The sequence below is a fragment of the Schistocerca gregaria genome, chromosome 2 (assembly GCF_023897955.1).
Source record: "Schistocerca gregaria isolate iqSchGreg1 chromosome 2, iqSchGreg1.2, whole genome shotgun sequence".
Lineage (NCBI taxonomy): Eukaryota > Metazoa > Arthropoda > Insecta > Orthoptera > Acrididae > Schistocerca > Schistocerca gregaria.
In genome coordinates, this window is record NC_064921.1 from 698,703,825 (window position 1) to 698,716,950 (window position 13,126).

The 13,126-nt window shown below is 38.2% G+C and overlaps 1 protein-coding gene across 18 annotated transcripts in view; it reads right to left on the reverse strand.

Annotated features, from left to right (window-relative positions):
* Positions 1 to 13,126, reverse strand: part of LOC126334787 (prominin-like protein) — a 503,842-nt gene that overhangs the window by 117,094 nt on the left and 373,622 nt on the right. For all 18 annotated transcript variants that reach the window (XM_049997400.1, XM_049997403.1, XM_049997401.1 and 15 more), the window contains 6 exons: positions 12,050 to 12,259; positions 11,705 to 11,948; positions 7,220 to 7,321; positions 6,901 to 7,128; positions 5,492 to 5,650; positions 5,199 to 5,320 (listed from right to left, as the gene is read on the reverse strand). In XM_049997400.1, coding sequence (XP_049853357.1) covers positions 5,199 to 5,320; positions 5,492 to 5,650; positions 6,901 to 7,128; positions 7,220 to 7,321; positions 11,705 to 11,948; positions 12,050 to 12,259 — 1,065 coding nt within the window. The remainder of the gene's footprint in view (positions 1 to 5,198; positions 5,321 to 5,491; positions 5,651 to 6,900; positions 7,129 to 7,219; positions 7,322 to 11,704; positions 11,949 to 12,049; positions 12,260 to 13,126) is intronic.

Below are 13,126 nucleotides of genomic sequence, written 5' to 3' on the forward strand. Positions count from 1 at the left end.
ATGTAAGAGATGTTATTTGGTCGTAAGTGTGCCATAGTGCAGTGCCTCGGCTCCTCACACAGCATTCTTCTACCGCATGTCACTGTATTTCGCTCTGTGGAATTGAAACGTGTATATTTTGTAATGGATGCCATCAAAGCATATTGTGGACAGTGGAAATTAAAATGTCCTGTGGTGCCCCTCCTGCTTACAGTCGTCCGTTTTCACATCCTGTCTCCCCATTTTAAAAAAAAACACCTCTTCAGAAAATTTGCACTCTTTATTGCCTATTAGTTAACAACTTGCTGTTGTGTTTGACATAAGATAAAATTAAATATCAGATACACCAACCCAGTAAAGACATGGAGACAAGCAAGACAATACACATTTCTTCAGTCCTTAGCTCCTAGAATTTTATTCTCTCTAATATTGCTAGTTTTACATGGCGTGCTTTCCTTTCTGCAAAAAAATCTATTACCTTATCAAAGTTCGTCAAGCGTTTTGCTACATGAAAAATCGAAAAGTCATTGTCTAATACTGAAAAAGCTGTTAACAAAATAGGACCCAAGACTGGTGAGGTTTCCCAATCTGATTACGTCTATTTTGTCACTGTCTGCTAGATAAAACAAAATAGGCCTTTCTAATGCTACAATAATTGTACACACACCAAATAAACATGACTGTTTTGGCACAAACAGGCTTTTTTGTAACGACAGAATATAATTCACAAAGCACCAATATCAAATGCGTATTAGGCCTACTACAAGCAAAAAGTTTTACGTTAGGAAGTAGTTTCACACTTCATTCATACGTTCCAGTTTCTCAAGCATGAGATTGAGAAGTAGTAGTACGAAATTTTTATACAAACTTGGAATCGTCATATTGTTTCATAATTTGTGTGATGTCCCCGTTTCTTCTTCTTCCTCGTTCTAACAAACAGTCTTGTTATCACTAATTCTATAACTATTGCTGCCAATGTCAAAGCTTATTCATAGGTTAACTTCACTAACTCTGTCAGTATCATCGATTTAGTTCCCCGTGGTTATTCTCCGTGTAGGCGTTGTTACACGTTCGTACAACGTGATTTCCACACTTCATTCAGAATTTAACATAAAACAGCTGCTAGCCGGGGACTGTACAACTGACCCTTACTAGTATAGCGATATGGCCAAAAATTTTCTGTCAAAATTTCATTTTCTTGGATACACCAAGAAGGTAATACGTAATCTTCTTACCTGTTATTCATTTATTTCGACTCATGTAGTCTCAATCTATGGATTTCGCTAGTAATTATAACAAAGCACATCATTCGCAAACCCAATCAACTACACAATCAGACAGTGGTTGGCATTCATCCGTCGGCATTAACTCCGCTCAGCTCGTAGAGTCCCTTTCGTCTGTATAAAAGTTTGTTTCTACATGCGATGAGGATTCCCCTGACGGAGACATCATGTAAACTATGCACGCTTTCACAGATCAACTTACGATTCATTCAGAAATCAACTTAGAATGTGTTCAATAATGTTCAGAAACCGACAGGGATGGTTTTCAAAGTCATATGAATATTCGATAGACTAACGTGCGCTGGATGCTAGTCGCTTTGTGAAACAAGGTTCCCTCCCCCCTCAAAAATATGAATTTGCCCACCTCCCTCCCCCTCCTAGATCTGGGCCTGCTACGCATGCTTGAATCGGGCAGCTTGGGCACTCCAGTAAAAATTTTCCCCGGTATTATCTAGCTGCTTGCTGCGACTGCTTACACAGCCAACAGTCACATTTCTGTAGCCGGAAGCGGGAGAACGTATTACTCAACTGCGCATGCGCATGATCCCACTCTTAACTGCTGAACCGAACCTGATGTAAACAATTGTGACGTCATGCTCATCACAGGCAATTTGTTGTTACGAAGCATTGCATAGTCTTCCTAAAGCCTTTGACATACTTTGCTGTTGGCAGACGCTTGTATGAGCACTGTGTTTTGTTGCTGTATATTGCGCATTTCCTTTGCAATTTAAGTTTTATTTTCGCTTTTTCTCTCATTTCTGTTTTATTGCTGCAGTATTATTCTGCAGTAGCAGGATACAGTAATATCCTTTGTTAGAGTATCGGTTCTTACCAGTCAAAATTACAAAAATTTAACTGAAAACAAAAACAATGAAAAATTCCCAGAATTCCAAAAAATTCCCGGGTTTTTCCCGGATCTCCTGGTTGTCCCGGGTCATATACACCTTTTAATATCATAATGGGATGATAAAGGAAAATTTTTAGCATATGTATCGGTGGTGGTGGTGTGTTGGGGCTTATGGGCACTCAACATCGAGGTCATCAGCGCCCTGACACACATTAAAAGGAACGAACGTGGACAGACCTAAGAAAACTAAAGCACACACTCAAAGAAAGCAGGAAAAGAAAGAAAATGCTACATAAGAAAGTAAAAGCTAAGGAAAGGGGAAACATAGCAACAACAATGTCACAGGAAAATGTTATCGGCTGGCCACTTACATAAAATATGGGCGAGCTTGTCACACAGTGAGCAAATTAAAATCCTCTCCCTAAAATCTTTGTAAAAACATTGGACATACCACAGAACTTTAAAACTTTAGCCACATTCGTCCGAGTGTTGCCTAAAAGAGATGGCAGGTCCGCTGGCAGGTCAGCTGCGGCCCGCTGGCCAGAAAATAAAACGCAATCCAATAAAATGTGGCGCACAGTGACCTGGACGCCGCAAGCACCACATATTGGAGGGTCCTCTCGCCGGAGCAGGTAGTCATGCGTCATAGGGCGTTCCACTTGTTCCACAAAAGTATGGGAAGCCATCCGGAGGATTTCCGGTAAACATAGCCATTTACCGATAGCTGCTGTCCTGCAGCAGGGATGCCTCCAAACGACACCCAGAGCCATTGCTCAGACGCTGGCAGAGCATTTTGCACAAAGTACTGCCACTGCAAATCAGGATCCAGTGTTTCGTCGCTACCGGGCGATTGTCGAAAGAGCGAACTTGGATTTTCAGTCGAACAGTTCTGAGGCGTACAACTCCCCTTTCTCCATGTGGGAACTTGAATCGGCTCTTAGTGAGACATCTGACACTGCACCAGGTTACGACTGCGTCCGGTACTCCATGCTTCGACATCTGCCAGCGGCGTCAAAGGAAATCCTCCTCGAATGTTTTAATCTCATACGGCAGACAGGAGTGTTCCCCACCTCGTGGCGGGAGGCAATCCTCATCCCTCTCCTCAAACCAGGAAAGGATCGCACATGTCCCAGTAATTATCGTAGTATCTCCTTGACAAGCTGTGTCGGAAAGACCCTGGAACGGATGGTTAACCGGCGTCTGGTCTGGCTGTTAGAGACCAGACAGTTCCTTAGCCGCTTTCAGTGTGGATTCCGAAAATTTCGGTCCATGGTCGACAACCTGACCCTCCTAGAGACGGCTATTCAGCAGGCTTGTCTCTGTCAGCATCACTGTATTGGTATCTTCTTTGATATCAGTAAGGCATATGATACTACTTGGAGATATTGTATTCTTGCACAACTGCATCAATGGGACTTTCGTGGCCGCCTCCCGATTTTCATTCGGTCTTTCCTGTCTCAGCGGTTTTTTCGGACCCGCGTCGGTAACACAATGTCTGATCACTTTGAGCAAGAGAACGGTGTCGCCCAGGGCAGCGTTTTAAGCATTAACCTCTTTGCCATAGCCATCAACAGTATAACGTCTACAGTGAGGAGTCCAGTACAGTGCTCCTTATTTGTGGACAACTTTGCTGTTTTCTGTTCCTCCTCCAGTGTTGCAACCGTGAGCCGTCAGCATATTTATCAAATGACCCATTTGTACCTTCATTTCCATAAACAATTTCAATATTAAATGTCGTCCATCTACACATCCACCCAAACACAGGAAAAGAGAGCTTCATATTCCTATGCACAGCTATGAGAAAATGTGTGAATAGTTACAGTCTTGGAGAATTTGTTACTAATGGCAAGAAATTAGCAGCATTCAGAAGTTCTGTGGCTTCATAAAAGTACATCCTCAAAACAATAGCTAAATATGGCATCAAAATATTTGCTCTGCACAATGCTAAGTCATTCTAATCTGGTTTACTGTAAGTGTATTGTGCCAAACCATCAGAAGGACATTTTTGTGTTTCTAATAAGCCAGCTGATATTATGTGTAGACTAACTGAACCAATAAAAAGCACAAATGACAGTGTGACAATAGATACCTGGTGTACTAGATATCTGCTCATGCTCTATCTGCTGCAAAACAAAATCAATTGTGCAGCACTCTAAGAAAGGATAAAAAAGAAAAGATAAAAAAGAAATTCCACTTGAGTTACTGCCCAATAAGAACACAGAAATCAGTTCACAGGAGTTTTAAGATACCAGAAATCCTTTACTAGGGTATTGTATGAAGCTAAATGCAACAAATCTGTTATAGTCATTTCTAAAAGGCACAATGAAGGAACAGTAGATGAGGTTACTAAAATACCTCATATTACACTACGATTTTAGTAAGGCAAAGAGCAGGGTTGATGCTGTTGACCAAATGTGCAATAAATATTCAGTAATATGAATGATAAGAATATGGGTGATGGCTATATGGTACACACTGTTGAACATAGCTGTTATCAATTCATGTTGAGTTTTTCAAAAGAACCTTTCTTTTCAACTCGTGAAACAATGTCTTATCAAAAGATCTGTGATATCAAGATTACCAGATGATTTTAGCATGTATTTGTGTTGTTACAAAGTTCAAGAGGTGCACACACAAAAGCAACCAATTAAGAAAAAAGCCAGATGTGGAATTTGCAGAAGGGCAAAGAATAACTTCACAACAACAAGACACATGTCTTGCAATGATTTTGATTGAAAAAAAAAAAAAAATCATTCTCAGACAACAGTTCTCTACAAAAATTGTGTGCTAGTTCACCCAAGGTTGGAGACAATTAATCTGAAAGCAAATTATTCCAATGTAACAAATTAGTATTTATAATCTGTATGAAACTAATCTTTTGAACCTGGAAATACAACTGATTTTCAGGATTCCATGACATTTCGGGAGGGCACCCAGGATATTATTAATTCCTGTACCGATATTTTGACTGAAAACCCTTGAGCCATTCTCATGGTGAGACACTTGCAAGATTCTTGAAGCACATTACAATGTAAAGTGCACATATATCAATGATATCAGATTTTTAATATTATGAATGTAACACTTACGATTCTGCAAGAGGTCCTTGATATGGATCCAACTTATGATATAGACCAGTCAGCTTCAAACTGATTACAATGGCTGGAATGAACAGCAGTAGGCACCATCCAATGCTTGCCCAGAACCCATTCTTTGTAAAAAGAAGAAGAAAAAAAAGTGCCAGAAAAAAAATTAATAGTGTTTGTTTAAGAGTTATTTTGATGAAAACTATACTCAATAAGATGTCTTTATGTCTTAGAAAATGAAATATTAATTCTTACTAAAAAACACAGTAATTAATTAAGAGGCAATATCTACTCACAAATGGTTTAAGGATTTCATCACATGTCGCCACTACTGTTGCATTATAGGCCTTGCTTACTGGCCCACATCGTCCAAGATCATTGACAGTGAACTGTACAACATGCGTCTCATAGCTCTTAATATAAGTCACAAATTCATTTATCAAACTTTCCGTTAGCTGTAAGAAATGCATTTCATGAATTGTAGCAAAAGCAGCACACTATACTAAAAACATGCCAACTTCACACAGAATAACTGTCTCACTACATATTCAGGTATGGAAGAGCATTCAGAGTATTAACTGTGTATAAAGAATATCCAACAACAAGAAATAGTCATAAGCAGTCCGTTAAATCAGTGGAAGAAGGAAAGGAACAGAGATCAAGGTTTAATGACCCATCAACTATGTAGCCACTAGTAATGGAGAACCTCAATCATGGAAAAATTAAATCTACATGGCTGCTCAGAGATATGAACTGCTATCCTCCTAATTTCAAGTTCAATATCTCAGCACTAAGGTACTTCACTAGATCAAATCAGTGAAGCTCCAAAGTGGAAATGAAACAAAAATATTTCAAAAATCTCTAACAGAAATTGCAACCAATACATTGTTACCTGAAAAGAAAGCAATTAGCCCCATGATAATAGTCATCCAATTCACTGAAATAATAACACAAGAAACTTAATCTCCCTGGATGTGAAACAGCAATCAATAAAATGAAACTTTGTAAGCAAATTGGTTTTGATTCATTCATTGTGGACACAGAAAGCGAGCAATACAGAGTTATAATTTTGGCAAGATAATGAAGTGTTTCATAATTAGTAGCAGAGATTCACCATTCCACTATTGAAGGCAATACGAGTAACACATACTATCAATGAATTAAAACCATAATAGTTGTCTTGTGAATTATAGATTTAAACCAAATGTGCCACTTATGCAACTCATTTTTGCTGTGTGAATGTGACGGAATGAAAAAACTTCAATGTTTTTGACAAACAAGGTATATGACAACGTAACAAACAGGCATTTGTGGGAAAATTTATCTTGAAGATAGTGCTGTTCTTTAAAATATAAATTAGCACCAGATAATTTTAAAAGGAAAGATAAAATGTTAATGTGAATAAACACTATTTGAAGTCAATTATTTTGACAATTTCGAAGGAACCAACCTTGTACCACCTTTAAGACAGCTGTTGTTGAATATGCCTGTAGTGGGATGTCAGAACGGAACACAAAAATTTTAATACATCCCTCAAACCTCATCATTACACACACACACACACACACACACACACACACACACACACACACACACATACACACACAATTTCGTGCGCACACGCACCCGCACACACAAAACTTATATTGAAAGTGCATGACTCCTCAAATCACACGAATATTAGTTCAAGTTTATGTCAACTCACCTCTTGAATCTTCTGTGTTGCATTAGTTTCCAGATATATCTGTGCTTCATCAATTTCTTTAAGAAGTGAATCAATGGCATCAGATAACGAATTATGATTGAATTTAAGGTGTTCCTGAAGTGAAGTAGTTGTGGCAATGAGATAATTTACTTGGGCAGTCATTGGATCTATAGTTGTTGTCTGGAGAATCACAAGTTGGGCAGAATGTTTCCTCAGTGATTCTTGAACCTGATTCACGAGAAAAAAAAAAAGACACATATAGAAATCCTTATATTTAATAAAATATATTTTTCCAGTGACTCTACAGCATAGAACTCACTTTTTGTATATCATTGCCAGGGTTCCTCGAGAGATCATCCGCAGTGTCATTCAGTGTCTTTGCCAATTTTGTAACATTTGCTGCAACAATCTGGGCGCCCAGCTTTGATGTGATGGAGTAAAAACAGAAACATAAAATTAAAGCATCTAGGTAAATTGTTCCAATTTTTATTTAAGAAGAGCAAAACAATAATTTAACCAAATTCCAATTTCTTTTACCTCCTAGAGAATGTGTTATTAATGGCCAAGGAACACAATTTAAAATCCTCTAAATCAACATGTAATGAATTTCCAATTAAAAATTGATAAAGTTTAAAAAGAAGAAGATCGCCTTTTAAACTTAAATATGTCATTTTAACAGATAAACAGACAATGAAACAAGTAGCATAACAGATTCCCTTTGAGAAGAAAATCAACTTTGTTGCTCAGTGAATATAAGCTATACCAAACATCTTACTTAAATAAGAAAAAAATAGGTGGTAAAACTACACATTACGTTTTTTTACATAATGCCTCAATGAAGACTACCAAACTCTGACAAATACTTGTATCAACAACATTCCTGTCATTACCATGTACTTGGACTTTAATCATTAATAATATGAACATAATCCCTACATATTTTTTCAGAACTACTATATATACTTGTTCCAGTCAGATACCTTGTCCCAGTACTAATCATACCCTTTCCTGTTCCATTTGCAGATCGAGCAAAGGATAAATAGTTGTCTATACGTCTCCATCCAAACCTATCTTGTCTTCATGGTTGGTACATGAGATATAAATTGGTGGCATTAGAATCATTCTGCAGTGAACTGCAAATGATGTTTCTATGAACATTCTCAACTGTGTTTCATGAGAAGTTTGTAGCCTTCCCTCCAGGAATTCCCATCTGAGTTCATCGATAGTTTCTGTAACACCCATGTGCCGATCGAAATCACATGCCTCTTAATTGCATCAATGTATCAATGTTTTCCTTTCACCTGACCTAGTGAGGATCCCAAAAACTCTATCAGTACTCAAGGATGGGTCACACAAGCACGGTCTCTGTTATAGATGAGCAATTCTTGCCAAAAATTCTCACAATAATCCGAAGCCAGTCATTTGTCTTTCCTTCTATTGGCCTTACGTGCAATTGTTGGACATGGTTCCAGTCTTCACTGAAACATCTCTTGTGACGTTCCTATACAGTGTGGTCAATAGTCAATCTGAAGATTAACAGCACACAATCAGGTATCTGACAGCCCCCACTTGTGCAAGAAGGACGTAGTAGTTCCATGTCCACCTCAGATTCTTTTCAGTTTACACCAGGTTGTTCTGGTCAGTTGAAAGCCTGATAAATGTGTCTTGTCTTTGAGGCCATGTCTCCTTTCACACATCTTCGGCCGTCAGTGGTTGGATCTCATGAGCTGTCCACAATGGGTTCCTTCACTTTATAGAGGTCTGTAAGGTTTAATGTTGCGCTGTTTCTCATGTGTGTTAATCATCTTCCCCTTTAATACAAATCAAGCCGGGTACGTAATTTTTGCAGATCACCAAATGAGGCAGAATAAATCATTTTTGCGGATGACAAGTATTATAATGATTCCTAGTACATGCACAGCAACAGAGTAAATAATAAATAATGTGAATAGTAGGTAACTGACCGGATCTCTGACACGATCTCTCAGCTTTAAGAAAAAACAATACACACTATTCTGAACATAAAGATGTACAAAAGCAGTGATAAACTTAAAGAATAGGCAGGAATTGGTAATCAAGGCATAAATTTTTGACCTTACAGACTGATGAGGATTCATACAGGAGTGGGGTACTAGGCCTAGTAGTATAGAGTATTTTTAGCATTTTGGAACACAAAGAGCAACTTTTTAAGCAGTCAAAAAAAGTCCAGTTCTGACCTTGGTAAAAAGCTAAGTAATACCAACTTCTAAATCATTTTCATGAAAGAAAAACGCCTGACTACCTTATATTTTCTCCTTTCCCTGAATGCTAGAGTCAGGAGGGGGTTCATGGGCCCTTTGCCCCTGAGCATGGGTGCTCTTGATGCTCACCGTCGATATCTCATAGACAACTGTTTACGCACTTAGGTATTTTAATGACAGTTCATATTTTCCCATATGAAATATTATTACAGTTCAGAAGGACCATTGACACTGATAATTACTATACAAAAAAGAATCTCTCTATTAAATTTAATTAAAACTGTCTTTAGCTTAGAAATGAGCGAATAATGCTGCTGTCAAAATCTCTGTTCACTTACCCAATCATTTTACATAAAGTAACTGACAGATTGCTTTCACACACACACATATCCCTAGTGTACACCTGTCCTTTTTTCCCCCTAAGGGAAGTCTTTCCGCTCCCGGGATTGGAATGACTCCTTACCCTCTCCCTTAAAACCCACATCCTTTCGTCTTTCCCTCTCCTTCCCTCTTTCCTGAAGAAACAACCGTCGGTTGCGAAAGCTAGAAATTCTGTGTGTGTGTTTGTGTGTTTTATTTATTGTGCCTATCTACCGGCGCTTTCCCGCTTGGTAAGTCTTGGAATCTTTGTTTTTAATATATTTTTCCCATGTGGAAGTTTCTTATCGGTGTTGATGGACTCTTATGAAATTTGCTAAATGTAAATACATCGGTGTTGATGGACTCTTATGAAATTTGCTAAATGTAATGTGAACAATGTTACCTCATCGATAATGATAAGAGTCAATTTTGTATTGCAAATGATCGAAGCTTTTGTGTAATAGGTGTAGTACATTCTTTGGATTCATTGTGCTGTATTGGTCTGCAAATTCTGGCTGCCAGTTCATGGGAGCAGTGATTACCGAATAACAGTACGTGCACCTGTACACATGCAGTTAAAGTGCACGCATACATTAATGCATACCTATTCTACTGTCCAGCCGTCCAACACTTCCTCATTATTATGTTTCCGCCAAGTGATTCGATGTCTATACCCACACAGCCCCATGTGTATTGGTGTAAGCATGAGACGGCTATATGCACATGGGTAGACCAAGGGCATCGTGCTCTCGTCACCACCCTCTTCCCGGAGTATGGGTCTCAATGTACATGTAGCCATAATAAGTCCATATTAAGCTTGCTACGTGCTCATAGTTACCACAGCCTTTGTAATAATTTATAGCACAGATTGGTCTTTCCCATAATACCATCTTATGGCAATCTATCGCACATACATGGAATAAGGAAATAAGGACGTAAAATGTATGACGATTCCTGCTGTAATGCTTGGCAAAATCTGGCCACTCGATGTGTCCACATTCAGGCCATGGAAGAATTTTGTAGAACAGCTCTCTGACATAACCTTACTATATGGCTATGACGTAAATTTGCACCTGCAGAATAATATCCTGAAAATTTAATGTTTGATACATAATCAGTTTTCTTCCCCTTGATTTGTGAACATGTTCAGGTACGCCTAGTTCAAGTTCAGATAAATCACAGACAAAAACTGATAAATGTGAGCCTTTTGTTAATTATTGCTTTAAAAATTGTGATACGTGCTGTAAATTGTGCAAGAATATGTTTCTGCATGCAGCACTGCTTTGCACTGGGTAATACAACGTCCCCTCATTATTGTAATGGCTATCAAAGATGATGCAACACAACCTAAATACTGTAAAATAATGAAGTAGATGTCAAACAACCAAAGAAATGAAACAAAACAAACATATAAAACAAAGACCACAAAAAAACAAAATGGGAGTAGCCTCTCACCACCTCTATGTTGGTTATTCCTGGACTCAACAGAGAGAGAGACCTTATTGTTTCAATTAAAATCCTTCAGAAGCTTGTCTTTTATGGTTGCATTTTGGAAATGCAAACAACACTGTCACTATGTATGACAAGGGTCTTACAGTGGAAAGAGCACGCATAGAGTGGTATATACAGTTACTTCCGACTTATGTCTGACTACTGCAACTTCAGGATATAATTTTATCATATGTGGTTGAATTTTCTGTTAAATACATAATTAGATTTAAATAAACTTTTTACTGTTTCAAGAACTGTGAAGTGAGGGGAGGATTCAAAACATATCAAATGTTTAAAGATGTGATGGCACAAGTTGTAAAGTACAGTAGCAACCATGGAAATTATGTTTCAACATTTTTGTTATATCCCCTACCGTTTCGACAACATGAGCTCAGAAAGATGATAACTGTGTTTTCTTCAGGAGGGTTTTCATCACTTCAACGGCCATTTGGGCAAGTACAAAAAAAATGCGTGTCTCATATTTTGACCTAGACTACAACATATTCGAAGTGTATGGGAATCGGTGAGTGGCACTTTGGTAGTGTTACTTGTCAATTATTCAAAATCAGCTAATGCTCTGCAAAGCCATTCCTGCTGACCATTCTTGACAAGTCACGTATTAACATAACATGTATGTTTATTCTTAGACATTTCAAGAACTTTCAACAACACACAATGCAGAGAAAAAAATGTTGTCAATGCTGCATACTTACCACAGAAGAAAATGCTGTGAAATTAATATAATTTAGTGGAGAGTTTTTTAAACTCTCAAGATCTTTTCTGGTATCTTCATCCAGTATAACAAAATTTACATCATCACCAATTTTTATGCTGTCCTCCAAGGCACGGATTTTTTCCTCAATCCTGTACTTCTCTGAAAAATTCTTAATCTCTGCTATATTTACAGCATCCAATACTCGAAGTACTCCAAACAAACTCTCATTCATATGACATGACCTAAAAACAAATAACTTCATTGAAACATTTGGTCCCTTGAATACACAAACTGACTCAAAATTTCTATTCTTCCTATGCGAACACACAGGTTTCATACTTACGTTACGATAGAGCTTAGGGTAATGTTACTAGAATTGGATGGAAATATACTAGCGACATCCACGTGCTTATCAATCAGTGCAAATACTTGGCTGTCCTCAGGATTTTGTAGTGTATCGCAACCTGCTCGCTGGAGTACTACTCCAACCACAAAGTGTGCTAAAGTTACCAGCATTAAAACTGTTGAGAACAGGAACATAACCCACACAGCTCTGAAAATAAAAAGGAAGAATTAAAAACAGGGTTGAATGAGATAACAGTCATCCTTTGTCAGTATGCTCTATCATTGATTTCACAGTTATTGCTGTAGCTCTTCAGTGTCTAGTCTATGCTGCGCAACTCTCTTCATCTCTGCAAACTAGTACACATCCATCCATTTCAATATTATTACTACATTCAAACCTCTGTCTCCCTCTCCAATTTTTACCCATCACATATCACTAACTTATCTTCATCCAAATCCTCTGCTGCATCTGTCAGAATTACTGCATTACCAGTGAACTTTAAAGATTTTATTTCTCCGCCCACAAACTTTAAATCCTTTTTCTAGTTTCTCCTTAGTTCTCTTTAGTACTTTACTGTAAATTCTCAGCTAGTGCCTCCCTTTCATGTTCTCAGTTACATTTTTGTTTCTGTATAAGGTGTATCTAATCATTCACTGTATTTGATTGCTGATAATTTCCGTGTTTTGGAGAGTGAATTCCATTTAGCACTGTCAAAAGATTTTCCTAAATTTACAAATGGTACAAATGTTGACTGTGTTTCCACCTTCAGTGGTCATAACGTCTACAGTCAATTAAAAAACATTTTTTCTGTTAGACATTTTTGTAGGTGGAAATCAAAGTGCACCAAACAAGGCGGACAAGGAAAATGTTGACCCCCCCCCCCCCCCCCCCCGCCCCAATCCCCAACCCACCGACCAACCCAGTTATACATGCATACCACAATATGGGTACCACTTCCCTCCCCTCCTTGGTAGGATGACCAGCTTGGACCCAATTCTTTGACTGCTGTTTTGTTTATGGTGTGAAGTGTTGCATATATGTCTCACCTGTAATAACAAATTGACACATCAATAA